Source organism: Oryctolagus cuniculus, chromosome 13 (assembly GCF_964237555.1).
Source record: "Oryctolagus cuniculus chromosome 13, mOryCun1.1, whole genome shotgun sequence".
Taxonomy (NCBI): Eukaryota; Metazoa; Chordata; class Mammalia; order Lagomorpha; family Leporidae; genus Oryctolagus; species Oryctolagus cuniculus.
This window is the reverse complement of record NC_091444.1, coordinates 100,425,363-100,450,399: the sequence shown is the minus strand read 5'-3', so window position 1 is coordinate 100,450,399 and position 25,037 is coordinate 100,425,363. Positions and strand designations below refer to the sequence as shown.

Sequence of the window (25,037 nt, the reverse complement as noted above, 5' to 3'; positions counted from 1 at the left end):
CTGGCTGCTCTTCTGATCCTGCTCTGTACTAACTTGCCTGGTAAAGCAGCCAAAGATGGCCCAGGTGCACGGGACTCTGCACCCATGTGGGAGACATGGAAGAATCTCCTGCCTCCTGGCTTTTAAGCAGCCCAAAAGTCGCCCTTGAAAAATTTAGATTTTCAATATTATCAGCAGAATAATAATATTCAGTTATATAATACCTAATGAGGAACTTTTCAAGGAATTCACTTCCTTAAGTTTATGAATTATTTACTGCTTTGATCAGAACATTTTTAGTTCCAACAACTTTAGAGAATCGCAAATATTCCCTAAAACCATTATGCGAGGATTGAAAAATTCAGTTAAACATGGAGAAAAATAGATCTTCAATGATCATGGCCTTAGCAGTGATCTCCTTGGGAGAACTGTCTCTATTCACTGACTCAAATTGACTTTCTCTTCACTCTTGGACTCACTCCAGTTGTTTACATTCCCACAACCCCTCCAAAACAGGTTTTCTCTGGATTGCCACTGATTTTTAATCTATGTTGTAGTACTTTCCAAGGTCTCCTTTTCTTTTCATTAAATATTCCTTCCCTCCTTCCTTTCTTCCCTCCTTCTCCCCTTTCCCCTTCCCCCCTTCCTTCCCTCCCTCCCTCCCTTCTCTCTCTCTCTTTCTTTCTTTCTTTTTTTCTCTATTTTTCTCTTTTTCTCTCTTTCTCTCTCTCTCTCTCTCTCTCTCTCTCTCTCTTTCTAGTTAGAGGGACAGAGAAAGAGATACAGAGAGATCTTGCATCCACTGATTTGCTCCCCAAATGGCAGCAATGGCTGGACCTGGGCCAGCCTGAAGCCAGGCATTTGTTTCAGGTCTCTCATATGGTTGCATGAGCCCAAAAACTTGGACAGTCCTCCACTGATTTCCCAGGCACCTTAGCAGGGAGCTGAATTGGAAGCAGAGAAATCAGGACTCGAACTGGCCCATATGGGATGGTGGCACTTCATATGGTGGCTTAACCCTCTGTGGCAAAGTGCTGTCACAGGCTCTCATTTTAATTAACCACTCAAAATATTTGATCCTTTGAGGGTAAAACATCTTTAAAAAATTCTCTTCAAATAATACATTTTGTCAATATAGTTTGAAACAATAGGAAAATAACAATTACTTATGGTGTTATATTTGTGGACAGACTATTTTAGGACAAGCTAAACATATTTGGGCATTAAGTCTCAGCTTAGATTTTGTAACAGTTTATTATGTCTGTAGAACACTTTTCCTTCAAGATCATTTCTTGACTTGGCTTTCAGGATATAATTCTCAACCAATCTCTTTCTGTTTCTTGTCTACTCCATCCTGTGTTGTTTCCCTTGTTTCTCTCATCTTCTACTTTTAAAACATGGATATTTCCCAAGGCTGTCTTTGATCTTTTTTCTCATGGTTTCACTATCTTGTTTATGCAAATGAATTATGAATTTTTAACTGCAACTTAGATCTCTCTCCTTAATTCCATATTTTAGATAATAACCTGCCTACTCAACACTTCTCTTTGGTCATTTATTCAGTATTTAAAATTTAGCCTAGTGCTGTGCTAATGATGTTCTTGTTCATAGCAGCCCCTCATATAGTTTTTCCTACTTCAGCGAATGGCAACTCTTTCATCTGTTCTACCAACAGCCTTGGAGCATTCTTATGCCTCAGCCTTTATGTGACAGCACATGTTGTCAAGTATACCTTCACAATATGTCCAGAAGCTAGATACATCATATCCAAGTCAGCATCAGCTGCTGTCTATATTAGTTTGTAGATTCCTCAGTGATTTTCTTCTTTATTTTTTCATAAATCCTCTTTTCATTAAATCTTAACACAGGGGATCTCTTAAAGTCAGATTATATCATTTTTTTCTACTTAAAACCTAGTGATTTCATTTGAATTCACATACTAAACTTCTTTCTAATGCCTACAAGGCAATACATGTTGTGACCTCACTCATCCTTATCGCTGTGATTTAAATTTGTGATTTTCCATCTCCTCATTCTACTTATGCTACAGAAATTTTCACTATTCCTTAAACATACCTGGGCTCCTTCTGTGTTTGAAGATTCTTCCTTAGATGTCCACCTGGCTGATTCCTTTCCTTCCTTCAATGTTTTTCTTCCTAAGCAAGATCTTCTTTGGCCTTCTAATATGTCCACACCTCCCTTAAACATGGAAAACATCGTTTCTCTGCTTTTGTTCTCTTCCTCTAACATACTGTATTTTGTTTTTATATAGCTTGTTCATTGCTAATGTTTTTGCTTTACTCTTTTGTGTTGGATTTTGTCTTTTCACTACCATATCTTTTGTACATAGAAGAGGCCCTAACATGCATGCAGTGAGCAGCTACTCAATAATTTTTTATTACTTGAGTGAATGCAGCTTATCCTTCGAGTTTTCTTAGACATTAGAATAATACTCACTTAAAAATTGATTTTATCTGGGTTCATTCTATTTATTTTAGTTGGCAATTATATACATTTGTAATCTTTTGACTCTAGTAGTCTACATTTATGTGTGTATGTATATATGTTTTATTATATATACATATATGTTTTATTATACCTTATATAATAAAATATAATATCCTGGAAATCAACAGATGATGGCTCCAGTACTTGGGTCCATGCACCCAGGCAGGAAACAATGATTGATTTCTGGACTACTGACTTCACCCTGGCCCAGAGGATAGGTGATCCCTCTCCCTTCTTCTGCTCCTTCCTCCCTCCCTCCTCCTACTCCATCGGCCTCTCTGCCTGTCAAAGTAAATTAAAAAATTAAATGTTAAATTTTCATCTAAGGTTGGCATTATTATATTTCACAAAAAACCAAAAATATAGCACAATTATAACTGCTACTTCCAAACCTGAATATTATGCTTACAGACTGTGGACCTCTATATTTTAGTGTAGCATTCAAAATTAGTGTAGGCCTCATCTCTCAATGATAGATTTAGGTATTTTATATTTTTCTTGCAAATTCCAAAGAAATATATCAGATATCATATGCCTACTCTTTGTTTGCACATTCTGTAAATAAAATGGTTTTCATCCACATTTTTCCCTCATGAGTTCTTTTTCCTTTTTTTTTTACCTCCTTTGTAAAGCTTTCCTGTGCTCAGATATCAGTTTCCAATATCAACACTTTTTTATTTAAGAGTCTGAAACAGGGGCTGGCACTCTGGCGTAGCTGCTGAAGCCGTTGCCTGAGGTGCTGGCATCATATATGGGTGCTGATTTGAATCTCAGCTGCTCCACTTCTGATCCAGTTCTCTGCTATGGCATGGGAAGGCAGTAGAAGATGGCCCAAGTCCTTGAGTCCCTGCACTTGTGTGGGAGACCTGGAATCAGCTTCTGGCTCCTGGGTTCAGATCAGCCTAGCTCTCACCATTGCAACCATTTGGGGAATGAATCAGTGGATGGAAGACTTCTCTCTCTCTCTCTCTGCCTCTCTGTAACTCTGCCTTTCAAATAATAAATAAATAAATATTTTTAAAAAAGAATCTGAAGCAGTCAGAGATAACTCCCCTCTTCTAATACACCCCATAAATTCCCTCAGTGGCCATAACTGAGCCAGGCTTAAGCCCATAGTCAGCAACCCAAACCATGTCTTGCATAAAAGTGGCAGGGATTAAACTACTTGGACCAATCTTCTGGTGTTTCCCAGTATATTATAAAGCTGGAATTGATAGTGAATCCAGGATTCAAATCCAGGCACTTTGATATGGGACAAGAATGTCTTACCCTGTATGTTTATATATGTATAAACATATATATATATATGTTTATATACACATATATAAAGATTTATTATTAAAGGGCAGAGTTACAGAGTGACAGAGAAAGGGAGACAGAGAGCGGTCTTCCATCTGCTGGTTCACTCCTCAAATGGCCACAGTGGCTAGAGCTGCACTGATTTGAAACCAGGAGCCAGGAATTTCCTTCGGGTTTCCAAGGAGGTACACAGGCCCAAAGACTTGGTCCATCTTCCGCTTCCTTCCCAGAGCACAGCAGAGAGCTGGATCAGAAGTGGAGCAGCAGGGACTCAAATTGGCACCCATATGGGATGCCAACACTGCAGGCAGTGCTCTTCCCACTATGCCACAGCGCCAGCCCCCTGCTTATTAACGAATAGGTGAAACACCACCCCCCCAATATCAACCCTTCCATATTACCTTATATCATAATTGTGTTTTTACCTGTTTTCCAAAGAAGATATAACAAAGTGTGTTCAGTAAGTGTATAAAATGCATGTTATAAAAATTATTCAGCCTGGCCAGCGCCGCGGCTCACTAGGCTAATCCTCCGCCTTGCAGCACCGGCACACCGGGTTCTAATCCCGGTCGGGGTACCGGATTCTGTCCCGGTTGCCCCTCTTCCAGGCCAGCTCTCTGCTGTGGCCAGGGAATGCAGTGGAGGATGGCCCAAGTACATGGGCCCTGCACCCCATGGGGGACCAGGATAAGTACCTGGCTCCTGCCATCAGATCAGCGCGGGGCGCCGGCCGCAGTGCGCTGTCCGCGGCGGCCATTGGAGGGTGAACCAACGGCAAAGGAAGACCTTTCTCTCTGTCTCTTTCTCTCTCACTGTCCACTCTGCCTGTCAAAAAAAAATTATTCATCCTGGATTTCAAAGTTTTTGTATCAAAACTACTTTTCACCCAATTTTCATGTAATTTTTTAAATTTCCTGTACACCTTTCTTTACATGTAGTTATCACTTCCTATCATGTTTTGAGTTAGTAAATGAATTAAGTTGGGGAAGAATAAGAATTTTGTCAAAATTGTGCTTCTTTAATCTTTCCCAGTAGAGTAAAAAACATTGCCATGTTAATGATCTTTTTAAAATAGCTGCCCTGCCTTGCATATAAAGGAAATAAAAAATGAAAATGAAAAAGTGACTTCCATGGAGTATGGGATTAGACCAGTGATAGAGAATGGCTTTTCACTCACTAGAAGTCTACTGCAAGTGATTTATGACAACAATTTGAGTGAGCTCGATCGTCTTAAAAGGTAAAATCTATGAATTCTTTACTTTCCAGTGAAGCAATGTTAATGGTGACTACTTTTAATGAAAATAGGAAAGAATAGTGTAGTCTACAAGCCAAACAAGAGAATACTCAACTATATCAATACTGCAGTAAGGTTAAGATACTTGACAAAAAAATGTGGCAGTCAAGGGGATTTTCTTTTATTTTAACATAGAAGCTTTTAGTCCATCTATACTACTAGAAATGATGTAGCAGAATGCATAGTGAATTTAATTTTATGCACATATCTAGGTATAACAATGCTTGGTGCTTTAAATTATCTGTAGAACTTCAATTCATGTATATTTTATGGTAGAAGATGGTTCATTCAGAATTGACTCAGAAATGGAACATCTATTTTTGAAGACTTTAACTTTTTTCATTTTGATTTATTTAAGGAACACAAACATCATGCATCATGTATACAAATTCAGGAACATAGTAATTTTTCCTACCTTATATTCCACCCATAATCCCACCATTCTTCCTCCATCCTCTCCTCTTTCTATTCTTATTTTTAACAAATTTCTATTTTCAGTTAACTTTATACACACAAGGTTAACCATACACTAAGTGAAGAGTTCAACAAATAGTATGAAGAAGAACAACAAAAAACACTGCTCCTCAATACTCAAGACGAGCTGTTCAAAATCATCACATCTCAAAATGTCAATTTCATCCCAGTAGATTACATTTTACATACTCTATTAGTTATGACAGATCAGAAAGAACACAGGTATTTGTCTTTTTTGGGATAGGCTTTTTACTCTAAGTAATCGTTTCTAGTTACATCCATTTTGTAACAAAAGAAATTATTTCATTTTACCCCAGTATATTATTCCATAGTGTATTTATAGCATAATTTCTCTACCCAGTCTTCAGTTGATGGACATCTTGGTTCATTTCATATGAGCTGTAATAAACATGGTGTACAGGTTATTCTTTCATTTGCCAGTATCTTTACATTTGGGTAAATTCCCAGGAGTGGGATGGCTGGATCATATGGTAGGTCTATATTGAGATTTCTGAAGTATCTCCATGCTATCTTCTACAGCAGGTGCACCAGTTTACATTCCCACCAACAGTGGATTAGGGTACCTTTACCCCCACATCCTTGTGAACATTTATTGTTGTTGATTTCTGTATGAGAGCCATTCTAACTGGAGTGAAACTCATTGTGGTTTTGATTTGCATTTCACTGATTCTTTAAAACTTTTTTAACCCAATAAATTGTAGCCATGGGCCGGCACCATGGCTTACAGGCTAATCCTCCACCTGGCGGCGCCGGCACACCGGGTTCTAGTCCTGGTCGGGGTGCCGGATTCTGTCCCGGTTGCCCCTCTTCCAGGCCAGCTCTCTGCTTTGGCCAGGGAGTGTAGTGGAGGATGGCCCAGGTGCTTGGGCCCTGCACCCCATGGGAGACCAGGAGAAGCACCTGGCTCTTGGCTTCGGATCAGCGCGGCGCGCTGCCCACAGTGCGCTGTCCGCGGCGGCCATTGGAGGGTGAACCAACGGCAAAAGAAGACCTTTCTCTATGTCTCTCCCTCTCACTGTCCACTCTGCCTGTCAAAAAAAAATAAATAAAATAAATTGTAGCCATGAATGCCTGACTCTACTGGGTCAGTACTGTCCTTCATACTAATTTTTATTCCTTCATACTATTTGTTGAACTCTTTAACTAGTATAAGGTTAATCTTATGTGTTTGTTAACTGAAAATAGATATTTGTGAAAAATAAGAATGGAAAGAGGATGGGGAAGAGGAAGACAAGTGGGAGTATGGGTGGGATGGAGGGTAGGTAGAATCACTATGTTCCTAAATATGTATGTATGGAATCCATGAAATTTATGGTCCTCAAATAAATCAAAATGAAGAATGTTAAGCATTTTTTCAAGTGCCTGTTGCCCATTTGAATTCCCACTCTTGAAAAATGCCTGTTAAAGTCCTTTGCCCATTTCTTAACTGGATTTTTTGTTTTGTTGTGATTGAGTTTCTTGAGCTCTTTATAAACTGTGGATATTAATCTTTTATCAGTTGCATAATTTGCAAATATTTCTCTCAATCTGTCGGAGCTTCTTCACTTTGCTGAGTGTTACATTTTAAGTACAGAAGCTTCCCTGTTTGATGCAATCCCGGTTGTCAGTTTTGGCTTTGATTGCCTGTGCTTTTCTGGGGTCTTTTCGAAGAAATCTTTGTCTATGCCAATATACTATGGAGTTTCCTCAATGTTATTTATTAATTTGATGGGATTGAGACATAGATTTAGCTCCTGATCCATTTTGAGTGGAATTTTGTGTAAAGTGTAGAGTAGGGGTCTTATTTCATATTTCTGCATGAGGAGATCCAGTTTCCCCAACACCATTTGTTGAAGAGACTGTTCTTTCTTCAGGGATTGATTTTATCTTCTTTGTCAAAAGTAAGCTCATTGTAGATGCATGGATTGATTTCTGGAGTTTCTATTCTATGCCATTGGTCTATACATCTGTTTTTGTGCCAGCACCAATGTGTTTATATTATATCTGCCCTATAGTATATCTTGAGGTCTGGTATTGTGATGCCTCCAGCTTTTTTTTATTGTTTAACATTGCTTTAGCTATTCAGGGTCTCTAGTGTTTCCTTATGTATTTTAGCATCATTCTTTTTAAATTTGAGAAAAATCTGATGGGTATTTTGATTAGGAATGAATTGAATCTGTAAATTGCTTTTGGTAGTACAGACATTTTCATGATTTTGATTCTTCCAAACCATGAACATCGAAGATTTTTCTACTTTTTATGTCTTCTTCTATTTCACTTTCTAATGTTTTGTAATTTTCATCATAGAAATCTTTGACATCCTTGGTTAAATTTATTTGAAGGTATGAATTTTTGTAGCTGTTATGGCATTGTCTATGTATAGATCAGCTATTGATTTGATTTTTGTGTGTTAATTTGATATTCTGCCACTTTACCAAACTCTTTTATGAGTTTCAGTAGTCTCTTAGTGGAGTCTTTTGCATTCCCTAAATATGAAAGCATGTCATCTGCAAATTGGAATAGTTTGACTTCTTCCTTCCCAATTTGTATTCCTTTGGTTTTATTTTCTTGCCTAGTGGCTCTGGCTAAAACTTCCATGATTATATGGAATGACAGTGGTAAGAGTTGGGCATTCCTGTCTGGTTCCAGATCTTAGGGGGAATGCCTCCAGTTTCTACTCATTCAATAAGGTGCTCACTGTGGGTTTGTCATAGTTTGTCTTGATTGTATTGATGAGTGTTGCTTCTATACTCAGTTCACTTAAGATTTTCATCATGAAAGGATGCTATATCTTATTATATGCTTTTTCTAAATCTGTTGAGATAATAATGTGTTTTTTCTTCAATTTGTTAATGTGTTGTATCACATTGATTGGTTTGCAAATGTTGAACCATACCTGCATACCAGGGATAAAGCCTACTTGGTCTGGGTGAATGATCTTTCTGATGTGTTGTTGGGTTCAATGAGCTGGTATTTTGTGGAGGATTTTTCATCTTTGACCATCCGAGATATTCTGGGATTTTACAGGGTAGAAACTTCTTACTCTTAGGAAGTGTGAAATTCACAAGAATTGCAAATAATGTACAAGTTCTTAAGTGTGAATGCTTGTAATAATTAAATACAACTTCTTCAGATTGTAATCTTAGTTACATAGAAGCACACCATATAGAAGTTTCATGATTTGTTTTGAACATTGTATTTTGAGTTTATATTTTGTTGTATTATAAGTCATGCTGCAACAAACATCTTCTATATAAACATTTCTTTATATTCCAAGTGCTTGACTTTGAATAAATACTTCAATATGGATTTTATGGCTAAATTTGAGGAAACCTTTTTAAATGCTTGGTTAATAGTTCTAAATTTTTGTCAAGAAAGTACATAAGCTTATACTTCCATCAACAGATATATAGTTGACAGTTTTTTTTAACCTTTGAAGACTTTGAAATTTACTTATTTTAACATGCATGGGATGACAGAAAACTGGAAAGTAATCTCTGATTAGTTTCTTGAACATTTCTCTTTTTTACATGCAAAAATTCGTTTCATGTTCTATGTTGAAAGCACGTAGCACCCTTGCTTAATTAACAATGTCATTTTTTGAAATTGTTTATGAAATTTTAATAATCATTAAGTTGAAAATACTACTAAAAATATCAATTATATGAAGTGACACATATACTCTTTACCCTTGGATGATATTAATCAGTAGCTGTGTGTATCATGTAAAAGACATGTATAAATTATAGGCTGTCTTACACTCTAAATAATGTTTAAGGATACGTGTAATATTTGATAAAGTTGAAACTGTAGTTCTAATAACTATATAAAGGTGTTTATAACAAAATAATTCATTAAGGGCCAGAACTGTTGCATAGTAAGTTAAGCCTCTGCCTGTAGCACCAGCATTCTGTATGGGTACTGGTCCAAGTCCTGGGTGCTCCACTTCTGATCTAGCTGCCTGCTTAAGGCCTAAGAAAGCATTAGAAGGTGCCAAGTGCTTGGGGCTCTGCACCCCACATGGGAGATAAGGAAGAAGTTCCTGGCTTCTCCCTTCATATCCTCTGAGCTCCTGCTGTTGTGGCCATTTGGAGAGTAAACCAGCAGATGGAAGACCTCTCTGTGTGTCTCTTCTCTCTATATATCACTTTGCCTCTCAAATAAATGCATAAATCTTTTTTTAAAAAATTCATTAAAGATTGGTTAATTCTAAATTACCTTTCCTAATGGAGATGTAAATATGAATGGATGAGGAAGAGGTAATTTTCAACTCATAACTCTACTGGATAATTTCGAAATTCCTTTCTTGATAACAGTTATCAGTTGCAAGTAACAGAATCTTATCAATTATCAGAATGTAATTTCTGATAACAAAGATTTATTTATTTATTTGAAAGAGTGAGAGAGAGAGCGCGAGTGAGCGAGCTGCTGGTTCACTGTGGGTGGCCTCAATGGCCAGGATTGAGCCAGGCTGAAGCCAGGAGCTAGGAGCTTCTTCTAGGTCTCCCAGGTAGGTGGCAGCAGAGATTGAAATACTTGAGTCACCTTGTGCTGCTTTCCCAGGCCATTAGCAAGGAGCTAGATAGGAAGTACATCTGCTGGGAGAGGAACCTGTGGCCACACGGGGTGTTAGTATCACAGGCGGTAGCTTGACACACTACACAATACCAATCTCAAGAATGTGCTATTTTTTTGTTTTGTTTTAAGAATGTGCTTTCTCAGCTAACTTTCAACTCTGTCCTTTGAAGAAGAGATTAAAATGAAATGTTATAAGAAGATATTTGAGAACATAAATTTTATTAGAGTGTATAAGCTGCATGGTAGTATAAGATTATAAAATGAATCTTTTAATTTCTAATAAAATGAATTTTGAAACAAGCATGTTTTTACCTAAAACAAGAAAAAGAGACCAATACTGATATATTGTGTAAAAAAACTAGGGAACAGTTAAGAAGAAAAGAAAAGCAATATCATAAAGAAGAAATGAAACAACTTGAAGTGACACATAGAACACTAGAAATGGATGCGAGAACTTCAAAAAACAATTTGACCCAGGTAAGTTAATCTTTGATAAAATTTTTATGTTTCTGACTTGAATCACTGTTACATATAATGTCCTCCTCATTCAAGATATATACATAAATATATATATACACACACATACCTAAACAGGTGTGTATGCACACAGACACACACACAGATGTGTAATCTTTATTTAAAGCAACCCAAAAATTATTCTGAAGATGAATTATGACATATATTGCTGGAGTTATTGCTTGTGAGTCTTGGTACATGATGGTGCTTAGTACATATTTTCTAAAGAAAGCAGTGCATATTGAGTTGCATTTAATAACTAACATGAAGATTGATTTAGACATTTTATGTTGAAATTCAGGCTAAATAGCTGTGAATTATAATAAAGTTAGGTAAATTATAAAGAAATTTATTTTAAATCATCGGGTTTTATTTAAGGATTTTTTAAATTATTTGGTGAATTTAGCTGTAACTTATACAATTAAATTTAAGTAGTTCATGTGAGATACGTGTCTTGATTCTTTAATAGTTTGCTTTCTTTGAACAGATTTTGTTAATAGGCATGTTTGGAGGCTTTCCTATTGTAGAATCTATTAGAAAATGTATTTAAGTAATTCTACTGAAGTTTTGAGATGCTAAATTAATGTAACAGTTTTTCCTGTGGCATTAACTGATATGTAAATGTTGCCAAAGAAATTTGCCTACAATTCAGCAATAAGATGAATGTCAACACAGTTGAAAATCACAGTGGCAATCTCCAGTAGTGTTTAGAATTGGAATTTGCCTACTGACATTAGTCATAGATTATCATTTATGATGTGAAACTGACTTGAGCATAACATTGTTGTTTTACAACTAGACATTTCCAGTTGGTTTGGTGAGTTTTGAGAATCTAAATACTAAATTTTATTTTTAGAAAGATTAGTGCTCTGTCGTTAAGTGCTAATGCTATTAGAATGAAATTTTCCAAAACATATCACCTAATGGAGAATAAAACCTAGACATGCATGGTAGAATATGTTTGCTTTGATGATGGTGGGTTTTTTGCATACATTTTCTGTGGTAAATCCCTGAGACATAATCAAGTCCTACTGCCTATCCTTTGTTTCTTCTGCCTATTTGAAGGTAATTTTTTTTTCATTTTAAATTTTTAATCTCTCTTGCTATTGTGAATATATCTGATTTACAATTTCCAGTGGCATACATTTTTGTTTTGTCTTTTTTTAACTTTTATTTAATGAATATAAATTTCCAAAGTACGATTTATGGATTACAATGGCTTGCCCCCCATACCGTCCCTCCCACCCACAAACCTCCCCTTGCCCACTCCCTCTCCCCTTCCATTCACATCAAGATTCATTTTCGATTATCTTAATATACAGAAGATCAGCTTAGTATACATTAAGGATTTCAACAGTTTGCTCCCACACATAAACATAAAGTGAAAAATAATAGATGATTTTTTTTTAAATGATGATTAAATCAGATCAGACCTATTGTCATGTTTAATCCCAGTGAGAGTCAAGTTGGGAGTTGATAATTTCTTTTTTCTTTCTTTTTTTTTTTTACAGAGGATCAGTTTAGTATGCATTAAGTAAGATTTCAACAGTTTGCACCCCCATAGAAACACAAAGTGAAATATATTCTTTGAGTACTCGTTATAGCATTAAATCTCAATACACAGCACATTAAGGACAGAGATCCTACATGAGGAGTAAGTGCACAGTGACTCCTGTTGTTGACTTTACCAATTGACACTCCTGTCTATGGCATCAGTAATCTCCCTATGCTCCAGTCATGAGTTTCCAAGGCTATGGAAGCCCTCTGAGTTCTCCGACTCTTATCTTGTTTAGACAAGGTCATAGTCAAAGTAGAGGTTCTCTCCTCCCTTCAGAGAAAGGTACCTCCTTCTTTGAAGACCTGTTCTTTCCACTGAGATCTCACTCACAGAGATCTTTTGCCAGAGTGTCTTGGCTTTCCATGCCTGAAATACTCTCATGGGCTTTTCAGCCAGATCCGAATGCCTTTAGGGCTGATTCTGAGGCCAGAGTGCTATTTAGGACATCTGCCATTCTATGAGTCTGCTGAGTATCTCACTTCCCATGTTGGATCACTCTCCCCTTTATTTATTCTATCGGTTAGTGTTAGCAGGTGCTAGACTTGTTTATGTGCTCCCTTTGACTCTTAGTCCTTTCATTATGATCAATTGTGAACTGAAATTGATCACTTGGAATAGTGAGATGGCATTGGTACATGCCACCTTGATGGGATTAAATTGGAGTCCCCTGGTATGTTTCTAACTCTACCATTTGGGGCAAGTCAGCTTGAGCATGTCCCAAATTATACATCTCTTCCCTCTCTTATTCCTACTCTTATGTTTAACAGGGATCACATTTCAGTTAATTTTCAACACTTAAGAATAACTGTGTATTAATTACAGAATTAAACCAGTCATATTAAATAGAACAGACAAAAAAAACTACTAAGAGGGATAATGTATTAAGTTGTTCATTAACAGTCAGGGCTATGCTGAATAAGTCACCGTTTCCCATAGTGTCCATTCCACTTCAACAGGTTTCCTTTTTGGTGTTCAGTCAGTAGTCACTGATCAGGGCGAACATATGGTATTTGTCACTTTGGGACTGGCTTATTTCACTCAGCATGATGTGTTCCAGATTCCTCCATTTTGTTGCAAGTGACTGGATTTCGTTGTTTCTTACTGCGGTATAGTATTCTAAAGAGTACATATCCCATAATTTCTTTATCCAGTCTATCGTTGATGGGCTTTTAGGTTGGTTCCAGGTCTTAGCTATTGTGAATTGAGCTGCAATAAACATTGGGTTGCAGACCACTTTTTTGTTTGCCAATTTAAATTCCTTTGGGTAAATTCCAAGGAGTGGGATGGCTGGGTCGAACGGTAGGGTTATCTTCAGGTTTCTGAGGGATCTCCAGACTGACTTCCATAGTGGCTTGACCAGTTTGCATTCCCACCAACAGTGGGTTAGTGTCCCTTTTTCCCCACATCCTCGCCAGCATCTGTTGTTGGTAGATTTCTGAATGTGAGCCATTCTAACCGGGGTGAGGTGGAACCTCATTGTGGTTTTGATTTGCATTTCCCTGATTGCTAATGACCTTGAACATTTTTTCATGTGCCTGTTGGCCGTTTGGATTTCCTCTTTTGAAAAATGTCTATTGAGGTCCTTGGCCCATCTCTTAATTGGGTTGTTTGTTTTGTTTTTGTGGAGTTTCTTGATCTCTTTGTAGATTCTGGTTATTAACCCTTTATCTGTTGCATAGTTTGCAAATATTTTTTCCCATTCTGTTGGTTGTCTCTTCACTCTCCTGACTGTTTCTTTTGCAGTACAGAAACTTCTCAATTTGATGCAATCCCAATAGTTGATTTTGGCTTTGACTGCCTGTGCCTCCCGGGTCTTTTCCAGAAATTCTTTGCCTGTGCCAATATCTTGAAGGGTTTCTCCAATGTTCTCTAGTAACTTGATGGTGTCAGGTCGTAGATTTAGGTCTTTAATCCATGTTGAGTGGATTTTTGTGTAAGGTGTAAGGTAGGGGTCTTGCTTCATGATTCTGCACGTGGAAATCCAATTTTCCCAGCACCATTTATTGAATAGACTGTCCTTGCTCCAGGAATTAGTTTTAGATCCTTGATCAAATATAAGTTGGCTGTAGATGTTTGGGTTGATTTCTGGTGTTTCAATTCTGTTCCATTGGTCTATCCATCTGTTTCTGTACCAGTACCATGCTGTTTTGATTACAACTGCCCTGTAGTATGTCCTGAAATCTGGTATTGTGATGCCTCCGGCTTTGTTTTTGTTGTACAAGATTGCTTTAGCTATTCGAGGTCTCTTGTGCCTCCATATAAATTTCAGCACAAATTTTTCCAGATCTGAGAAGAAGGTCTTCGGTATCTTGATTGGTATTGCATTGAATTTATAAATTGCTTTTGGGAGAATGGACATTTTGATGATATTGATTCTTCCAATCCATGAGCATGGAAGATTTTTCCATTTCTTGGTATCCTTTTCTATTTCTTTCTTTAAGGTTTTGTAATTTTCATCGTAGAGATCTTTAACGTCCTTGGTTAAGTTTATTCCAAGGTATTTGATTGTTTTTGTAGCTATTGTGAATGGGATTGATCTTAGAAGTTCTTCCTCAGCCATGGCATTGTCTGTGTATACAAAGGCTGTTGATTTTTGTGCATTGATTTTATACCCTGCTACTTTGCCAAAATCTTCTATGAGTTCCAATAGTCTCTTAGTAGAGTTCTTTGGGTCCCCTAAATAAAGAATCATGTCATCTGCAAAGAGGGATAGTTTGAGTTCTTCCTTCCCAATTTGTATCCCTTAATTTCTTTTTCTTGCCTAATAGCTCTGGCTAGAACCTCCAGAACTATATTGAATAGCAGTGGTGAGAGTGGGCATCCCTGTCTGGTACCAGATCTCAGTGGAAATGCTTCCAACTTTTCCCCATTCAATAGGATGTTGGCTGTGGGTTTTTCATAGATTGCTTTGATTGTATTGAGGAATGTTCCTTCCAAACCCAGTTTGCTTAGAGTTTTCATTATGAACGGGTGTTGTATTTTATCAAATGCTTTCTCGGCATCTATTGAGATAATCATATGGTTTTTCTTCTGCAGTCTGTTAATGTGGTGTATCACATTGATTGTCTTGCACACATTAAACCATCCCTGCATACCAGGGATAAATCCCACTTGGTCTGGGTGGATGATCTTTCTGATGCGTTGTTGCATTCTATTGGCGAGAATTTTATTGAGGATTTTTGCATCTATGTTCATCAGGGATATTGGTCTGTAATTCTCTTTCAGTGCTGCATCTTTTTCTGGCTTAGGAATTAAGGTGATGCTGGCTTCATAGAAAGAATTTGGGAGGACTCCCTCTTTTTCGATTGTTGTGAATAGTTTGAGAAGAATTGGAGTCAGTTCTTCTTTAAATGTCTGGGAGAATTCAGCAGTGAATCCATCTGGTCCTGGGCTTTTCTTTGTTGGGAGGGCCTTTATTACTGTTTCAATTTCTGTCTCAGTTATGGGTCTGTTTAGGTTTTCGATGTCTTCCTGGTTCAATTTAGGTAGGTTGCATGTGTCCAGGAATCTATCCATTTCTGATAGGTTTCCCTGTTTGCTGGCATACAAGTCCTTGTAGTAATTTCTGATGATTCTTTTTATTTCTGTGGTGTCTGTTGTTACATTTCCTTTTTCATCTCTGATTTTATTGATTTGGGTCTTTTCTCTTCTTTTTTTAGTTAGTTGGGCCAATGGGGTGTCAATTTTGTTTATTTTTTCAAAAAACCAGCTCCTCGTTTGGCTGATTTTTGGAATGTTTTTCTTGATTCAATCCTGTTGATTTCTTCTCTGATTTTAATTATTTCTCTTCTCCTACTAGATTTGGGTTTGGTTTGCTGTAGGTTTTCTAGATCCTTGAGGTGAATAGAAAGCTCATCTATTTGGTGCCTTTCCAATTTCTTGATGTAGGCACCTATTGATATAAACTTTCCTCTTAACACTGCTTTTGCTGCGTCCCATAAGTTTTGGTATGTTGTGCTGTTATCCTCATTTACTTCCAGAAAGTTTTTGATTTCTCATTTGATTTCTTCTATGACCCATTGTTCATTCAGGAGCATGTTGTTCAATCTCCATGTGTTTGCATATGCTCTAGGGATTCCTGAGTTTTTCATTTCCAGCTTCATTCCTTTATGGTCTGAGAAGCTGCATGGTATGATTCTAATTCTTTTGAATTTGCTGAGACTTGCTTTATGGCCTAGTATGTGGTCAATCCTAGAGAAGGTTCCATGTACTGCTGAGAAGAATGTAAAAATCTTTAGCTGTAGGATTGAAAGTTCTGTATATATCTGTTAGATCCATTTGGGCTATAGTGTCGTTTAAATCTACTGTATCCTTGTTGATCTTCTGTCCTATTGATCTGTCTATTTCTGAGAATGGAGTATTGAAGTCCCCCAGTACTATTGTATTGGGGTCTAAGACTCCCTTTAAGTCCGTTAACAAATCTTTTAGATAAACCGGTGCCCTGTAGTTAGGTGCATATACACTGATAATTGTTATATCTTCCTGTTGAATTGATCCCTTAATCATTATGTAGTGTTCCTCTTTGTCTCTCTTAACGGTTTTTGTGGTAAAGTTTATGGTGTCTGATATTAAGATGGCTACGCCTGCTCTTTTTTCATTTCTGTTGGCATGGTATATCTTTTTCCAGCCTTTCACTTTCAGTCTGTATGGATCTTTGTTGGAAAGATGTGTTTCTTGTAAGCAGCAAATAGATGGGTTTTGTTCCTTAACCCAATCAGCCAATCGGTGTCTTTTAACTGGACAGTTCAGGCCATTCACGTTCAATGTGACTAATGATAAGTGGTAACTTTGCCCTGCCATTTGCCAAAGATAAGTTCCAATATATGCTTTGAATTCCCTGTGATCTTTTGCTGTGAGCTTTCCTTCCTTGGTTTCCTTCCTTTACCTTCTTTCATATTGATGACCGTGTTTCTTTGTTTCTGTGTGTAACACATCTTTAAGCATCTTTTGCAGGGCTGGACGAGTGGCAACAAATTCTTTCAATTTCTGTTTGTTATGAAAAGTCTTTATTTCACCTTCATTCACAAATGATAGCTTTGCAGGATATAATATTCTGGGCTGGCAGTTGTTCTCTCTTAGTACCTGGGCTATATCTCGCCATTCCCTCCTAGCTTGTAGAGTTTCTGATGAGAAGTCAGCTGTGAGTCTGATTGGAGATCCTCTGAGAGTAATCTGACGTTTCTCTCTTGCACATTTGAGGATCTTTTCTTTATGTTTCACTGTGGAGAGTTTAATTACAACGTGTCGTGGTGAGGATCTCTTTTGGTTGTGTTTATTAGGGGTTCTGTGGGCTTCCTGTACTAGGATTTCTCTGTCCTTCTCCAAACCTGGGAAATTTTCTGCTAATATCTCACTAAAAAGGCCTTCTAATCCTTTCTCCCTCTCCATGCCTTCAGGAACTCCTAGAACCTGAATGTTGGGTTTTTTAATAGTATCCTGAAGATTCCCGACAATATGTTTTAGATTTCTAATTTCCTCGTCTTTTCTTTGGTCTGACTGTATCCTTTCCTGTTCTCTGTCTTCTAAGTCCGATATTCTCTCTTCTGCTTCTCCCATTCTGTTTGTAAGGCTCTCTATTGTGTTTTTCATTTGATCTATTGAATTCTTCACTTCAGTCACTATCCCAGTTTCCTGTTGTACTAGTTGTTTCGTTTCATTTTGATTCCTCCTTAATATTTCATTTTCACGAGAGAGATTTTCTATCTTGTCCATTAAGGATTTCTGTAGTTCAAGAATTTGTTTTTGAGAACTTCTTAATGTTCTTATCAATTTTTTGAGATCTGCTTCTTGCATTTATTCTATGTCATCATCCTCATAATCTTGAATTGGGGTGTCTTTTTCATTTGAGGGCGTCATGGTGACTTCCTTGTTTTTATTACCTTGGTTTTTGCGTTTGTTATTTGGCATATTGGAGATATTTGGTTTCTTCACTGTGGTGCTTTTTCTTGTTATACTATGACTCTAGATTAAGTGGACTATCTGTTTTTGATGGAGCCTTAGGGCTTGAGATGGGTGTGGCCTGAGAGCTCTGTTTGGTGTGCCAAAGGTGACACTCCCAGGTTGAGCGTGGTAAACCTCTCTCTCTCTCTCTCTCTTTTTTTTTTTGATTCAAAAGGGAAGTTATTCTGCACAGCTGAACGAAGTTGGAGGTAGTTATCAGGCAAATGATATACGCACAGGAGCCAGAGATCGGAAGCTCTTTCCCAAGGACCACACAGGGAATCTGTTCGGCCCTCGGAGTGGGCTCAAATTCTCCTTCAGTCTCCCACTGGGTTGCCAAAGTTACGGAATTGTAGCGTCTCTGGAGAGTGCTCACGTGAATTCCGTGAGTTCTCTCCCCCACCGTCTCTTTTTTCACAGTCTCAGTTCAGTAGCACCACAAATTTACTAGGTCCTAATCTCCTGTTAATTCGCCCCGCCCAGAGTCAGGTTTTTCTGGTAGGCTCAGGGCCGGTGCAGACCTGAGGTCGCTCTGCTTATGACGTATGTCCAAGATGGCGCCTGCTCTTTGTCTTGCTCGCCCTTGAGAGGTGAGCGAAGAGAGAGAAACCCGTGTCTGTACCAGTCACCTTTTTTTTTTTTCCTCTCTCTCCCCACCCCCCGGGGGTCGTTCCCTCTAGTCTCCTCTCTCCGCTTGCCTGCCTGTGTCTCAGGCTATTGAGGTTCGGCTCACCTCGTGTTCCAGCGCTGGTGTGTTGAGTCTGCCGCTGGTGTCCCGAACTGTGGGCTCCCACGCTCTCCACGCAGGTCCGCTCCCCTTCCAGCGCCAATGTGTGGACTCGGAGCCCTGGACGTCCCAAGTCTCCCCGCTGTTGTCTGTGTGGCACGCACTCCCCTTCAAGCACTGGCGTGTAGAGCCTGCGGCTTGCGCAGCTCGGTCCCGCGGCTTGGCTTCCGTGCAGTGGGCGACCTTGTTCTCCCAGTAGGTCCTCCGATTCACGACCACTCAATCCAGAAGGGTTTCCTCTGCAATATTTTCCTGGTTCTTTTTTCTGAGGCTACCGTAACTCCCCTTTTATTAAACTAAATTTTCCTGGACTATCGGTGCGCACCCTCACTATTCCGCCATCTTGGCTCCCTCCACCTTCTGCATTTTTGATATTAGCCATTCTAACAGGTGTGATGTTCATTGTAGCTTTGATTTTCAATTCTCTGATGGCTGGTGATATTATTTATTGACTATTTGTGTTTCTTCCTTGAAGAACTGCATTCAGTTACTTCACTCATCTTTTAACTGGATTGTTTTGTTGCTGTTCTTGTTATTGAATTTTTTATATTATGGATATTAATCTTTGGATGGGTAAGTAGCTTCCAAATATTTTCTTCCATTCTGTAGGATGTTTTTCATTCTGTTGATTGATTGCCTCCTTGGTTGTGTAGATGTTTCTGTATTTGATATAACCCAATTTGTCTACTTTCCTTGTTGCTCTTAGAGTCATCTCCAAAAAATATTTGTCTATACTAATTACAGATTTTAAGACCATGATGAAGTCAAGGGAATTATTCATGCTTAAAGGGAGTATTTTGAAATTGATGTTCTATTAAGTGGATTACCTTGAAAGTTCATTTTAGAATTTGATGATGAGTGATAAGATATCTCATAATACTTTTCCTCTGTAGATTTTTCTGTATTCTAGTTGGTACTATTTGAATTCATGCCAGTTCTATTTAAATGTAAAACTATTTCACTCTCAATTTATGTATTCTTATGACTTAATTCTTTAACAGCAGCTCCTTTATATTAAGTTCAGATTTGGTACAAATATGGTGAATTTTACCGATTATATTTGAATCAATTTTCTCTCAGGTATTTATGATTTTCTTAATTTAAGCATTTTAGCAAAGAATTTGGTTATTATTTTCATTTCAGGGTCCACCACAAATATAATTGTAACTGTCTGTGGTTACAATAGATTCCCATTTTCAGTTTCATGAGAGCTAGCCAATTTCATGAAAAGCAGTTGTGGGGAGAATAGGCAAGAGGGTTATAGGAGCTGAGATCAGGAAAGAAGGTGGAGATGAGGCCAGCTAGGCCTTGAATGTCATTGAAATTTTAGTGCTGTTCTGAGATAGGAATCTCTTGGAAGGATTTAAGTAGAGGATTGAAAGTGAGAGAATCTCTGATTTTATTTTGGTCTATAATGCAAATGAGGGAAATTGTTCAACACTGTAGAAATTACTAGCTTCAGTTATGAAGTATGTTGTCTGTGGAATATGTATCACTTTTATGCCATCATGAGTCTGAAAAATTGAAGAGAAACAATCACAAGTCTGTTTGTGACCATTTGTATGTAACTTAGAAGTAAATATTAAGACAATTTGATCATAAAATGATTTATAAAATAGTAATATAAATGTGTTCTCAAGAAGTGGTGAACCACCTTCATCAATGGGCTGATAACAAAAAGCACATCCTGTATCAGAGCAGTGACAGGAGGCTGTAAGAAGTTACTGCTTTAAGTCAGCAGATGAAATAAAGTATATAAAGAAGATATTAAGGGAAACCCAAAGACAAGTATATATGAAAATTAGCATGTCAATGAATTCTATACTGGTTAAAGAATGTGCACTAGAATAAAAATCACAGTGAACGTAATTTTTAAAAAAATATTTTATTATAATTAAGACAATTTTGTCAATATGATAACTTCTTACACCATCTTATTCTGCCATTTTTCTTACACTTAAATTCTTTCTAAAGATAGTATTTATATTTGAGAATGTTGCAGATTTTGCACTAGTCCTCCTAAAAGTTGAGAGACTTTATCATCTACATATTGCCATTCAACTTCAAAACTTTTTGCACCAAAATTGACTTATCTTTAAGATCATTTCCCACAAACTCTTTTTTTTTTTTTTTTGACAGGCAGAGTAGACAGAGAGAGAGACAGAGAGAGAAAGGTCTTCCTTTGCCGTTGGTTCACCCTCCAATGGCCGCCGCGGCCAGCGCACTGCGGCTGGCGCACCGCACTGATCCGATGGCAGGAGCCAGGAGCCAGGTGCTTTTCCTGGTCTTTCCTTGGTGCAGGGCCCAAGCACTTGGGCCATCCTCCACTGCACTCCCTGGCCACAGCAGAGAGCTGGCCTGGAAGAGGGGCAACCGGGGCAGAATCCGGCACCCCAACCGGGACTAGAACCCGGTGTGCCGGGCCGCTAGGTGGAGGATTAGCCTAGTGAGCCACGGCGCCGGCCCCCACAAACTCTTAAAGATTTATTGTATTTTACTTGAAAGTCAGAGTTACACAGAGAGAGGAGATGAAAGAGAGGGGGGGGGGAGAGAGAGAGAGGTAGTCTATCCGGTGGTTCACTCCCCAATTGGCTGCAACGGCTGGAGCTGCATTGATCTGAAGCCAGGAGCTATGAACTTCCTCCAAGTCTCCCACATGGGTGCAGGGACCCAAGGACTTGGGCCATCCTCTACTGCTTTCCCAGGCCACAGCAGAGAGCTGCACAGGAAGTGGAGCAGCCGGGTCTGGAACCGGCGCCCATATGGGATACCAGCACTTCAGGCCAGGGCATTAACCCACTGCGCCACAGTGCCGGACCTTCCACAAACTTTTAAAAATGCTGTTTTGAACACTCTTATCTGTATAGTTCATGTAACACCATAGAGCTCACCTATCCAAATAAGTGTAGCTCTGTGTCCTTAGTATATTCCCAGAGTTGGATAACCAGCACCACAATCAATTTTAGAACAGCTTTTAACATCCTGAGAGAAAACCTTCTATAATTCACCCATCCTGCCTTTAGCTCCTATCTCTTCCCTAGTCCTTAGGCAACCAAACATGTACGTTTAGTGTCTCATGATTTGCCTGATGTGGATATTTCATTTAAATAAGGTCATTCCTACAATATGCAGCCCTTTATGACTGATTTCTTTCACTTAACATTTCCAAGGTCAGTTCATGGTATAGAATCTATCAATACTTCTTATTATTTTTCAAATTATATTGTACTGTGCAGAATACAGTTCTTTGTAGGAATTATTCATTCATCAGTTGATAAACATTTCATCAGTTGATAGAACACTGTTTCCATTTTTTGACTATTATTAACGCTATTGCTATGAACATTCATTTCCAAGTTAATGTATGGAATATGCTTTTTACTTCTCTGCCTGTGGACGTCAGCAAAGTGAGTGTCTCTGGCCAGTTTCCCCCACCCCTCCTCCTTTTTCACACTGCTGTTTTAGTTTCTGTTGATCTGTACTCATTGTATTCAGACCCTACTCCAGAGGTCCTTTCACTGATGGGATGTTCTGTGTTCTCATTGATTTTTCTCTTTTCAGTACTTGTCATCTAGTTTATGGAGAATAATGTGGCCTTTAAGTTTATATTGCTTTTACTTATCTGCATAATAGATAATTTGTCTACGGTGACAGTTGTGCTGTAAATTTGCCTAAGTGGACATATGTGATATAAATGTGTAGATTGAAAATGTTACAGTTGGACAGTTAAGTTAAAATTAAGTACTTTATGCCATTCCATCTGTGTTCCTTGAGACACTGACAGGAACATTATGAGTGTATGAATGAATGAATGAATGAATGAAGCTTTTCTTCTAAACACATTTTAGGCAATTAAGTACAATATTCAAATACTTAATCCTATTTCTGGAGAATTGTTCTATAAAATACTAATGCTCTACTCACTGGGAGAATATAAAATCTGAAGTTTGCTTCCCTTTATTACATAGCCAGAGCTGGGACTCATAGCTTTACAGCTCTTTACCAGTGGAAAAGCCATACGTTTTCTTACACACCAAACCATGGAGCATCACTCTATCCTCAGATTGCTTGCTAGAGCAACCTGAGAATGAAGAGTAATTTGGGAAATTTGATTTAGCTATAGAGTCTGGTCTTTTCATTAGTACATTTAGGCCAATTTTTATGGCCATGTAAGATATGTGCTACTCAAATTCGGAGTCCTGTTTGTATTGTATTTCATTATTATTGCCCACTGAGTTTACAGAAAAAAGTAACTTTTAAATTATAAGTTGCATAAAGGATGGGTGGCTAATAAAATTAATGAAAGCTTTATAATGAGCTGGCAATGTATTCTGGGCCTCATGCTCCTAGTTTGCTGCCACTTTGGTATGAAGGATTCAGTACCACTTTATAAGAGATCACTTCTATTGCTACGCTCCCCTTCCCAAATATGTCATTTTATTCAAACATGAATTCAATAATAATAATGCTATTGAAATATTTCCCTGACTATGTGACACATCTTCTTTGAAGTTCTTTACATATACCTTTAATTTAATACCTCCCACTTTCAAGTGAAGTAGACACTATTATTTCCATTGTACAGGTGAAGAACTAACACAGGGCAAATGAATTTGCTGAAGGTCACACAGATAGTGGAGCCAGAATCCAGGCACTCTGGCTTCATTGTTGGTGTGGCCACTGAAAAATTCCATTGAACATTTGTTGTCTATAACATCATGTTAATTTTTATGATCTCTGGGATACCAATGGTCATTTGCACATATGAATATTTAAAATTATAGTTGATTTCATAGTACTTGGATTTCAAAATTATAGCTATTTTCCATAAGGTAATCTTCCATTCCTTTAACTGGCCAATATTGTAAATCTGAGAATTTTTCTGATAGAACATAATCAAAACCAAGTCTACTCCTGTGTCATTTTCTTGAGCAGAAGACTATAAACTTTCTGTAATGGCCCAGACAGTTCTGTTTTAGATTTGAGGTCATAGCATCCCTGTTGGCACAACTCAACTTTGAAGTTATAGCATAAATGTAGTCATGAATAAGATGAAAAGGAAGAGTCATTGCTATGTTCTAATGAAATTTTAGTCATAAATCCAGGTACTTCCCAGATTCATACCAGATACTGGTAAATATCATGTTTTTTTTTTTTTATTCTTTGTTGTAGTTTCAAGAATCAGAAGATGAACAAAAGGCGGTGGTACAAAACACTGAGAAAATTCAAGATCATCTGGAAAAGTACAATTCAAACAACCATTCAAAATAACTCGAGTCTTTCTAAAGCATATATGCTATGTACTATGAGAATTATATCATTTTAAACATAAATACATCTGAGTAAAGCATGGAAAAATTTTAGCATTAAACTATTTTGAAATGCATAGCTTTTGCACATTATCCCTAAATTTTGTGCATTATTGACAAAGCAACATAGAATAATGATATATTTGCCAAGAAATTGACTTCAAATTTCTAGAATTTGCATAATAACACTTTCAGATATTTATTCTGAAATATATTTTCTTAAATTGATCTGTGAGAATCATTAATTTAAAATATGTATTTTAGGCATGATCAGGAAAATCGTGAGTTGAAAGATACAATACTAAAGCAAGCAAGGGAAATTAAAAATCTTCAGGAAATCCTTTTCAGACTAATTTCAGTAAGTCAATCATTCACCTTTTGTCTACTATGTATAAGGCTACTATGGGAATTGATAATAACTATCTCTTGGAGTCCCTGCTAATTGTTAATATATTTTGGCATGCCAAGAAATGACAGCAGCGATGCAATCTAGAATTCTGAATTTTTCATAATCTAAAGCAGTGAGATTTTAAGACTAAATTATTGTGATGTTGTAAGTTATATTTCCTTTTTTTAAAGATTTATTTATTTATTTGCAAGTCAGAGTTACACTGAGAGAGGAGAGGCAAAGTGAGAGGTCTTCCATCCGGTGGTTCACTCCCCAGATGGCCGCAAAGGCTGGAGCTGCGCCAATCTGAAGCCAGGAGCCAGGAGCTTCTTTTGGGTCTTCCACACAGGTGCAAGGGCCCAAGGACTTGGTCCATCTTCTGCTGCTTTCCCAGGCCATAGCAGAGA

At 37.8% G+C, this 25,037-nt stretch overlaps 1 protein-coding gene across 19 annotated transcripts in view; it reads left to right on the top strand.

The window, feature by feature from the left end:
• The window catches only part of LOC103352168 (ankyrin repeat domain-containing protein 18B), a 197,471-nt gene that overhangs the window by 111,188 nt on the left and 61,246 nt on the right, over positions 1 to 25,037 (top strand). For 18 of the 19 annotated variants that reach the window (XR_011381718.1, XR_011381717.1, XR_011381716.1 and 15 more), the window contains 4 exons: positions 4,862 to 5,023; positions 10,495 to 10,609; positions 24,106 to 24,176; positions 24,507 to 24,600. Coding sequence is in view for 16 of the 19 variants with exons in the window: in XM_070056055.1 (XP_069912156.1) it covers positions 4,862 to 5,023; positions 10,495 to 10,609; positions 24,106 to 24,176; positions 24,507 to 24,600 (442 nt within the window). In the remaining 3 variants the exon portion in view is untranslated. The remainder of the gene's footprint in view (positions 1 to 4,861; positions 5,024 to 10,494; positions 10,610 to 24,105; positions 24,177 to 24,506; positions 24,601 to 25,037) is intronic. The other variant, XM_070056052.1, reaches the window with a different exon arrangement.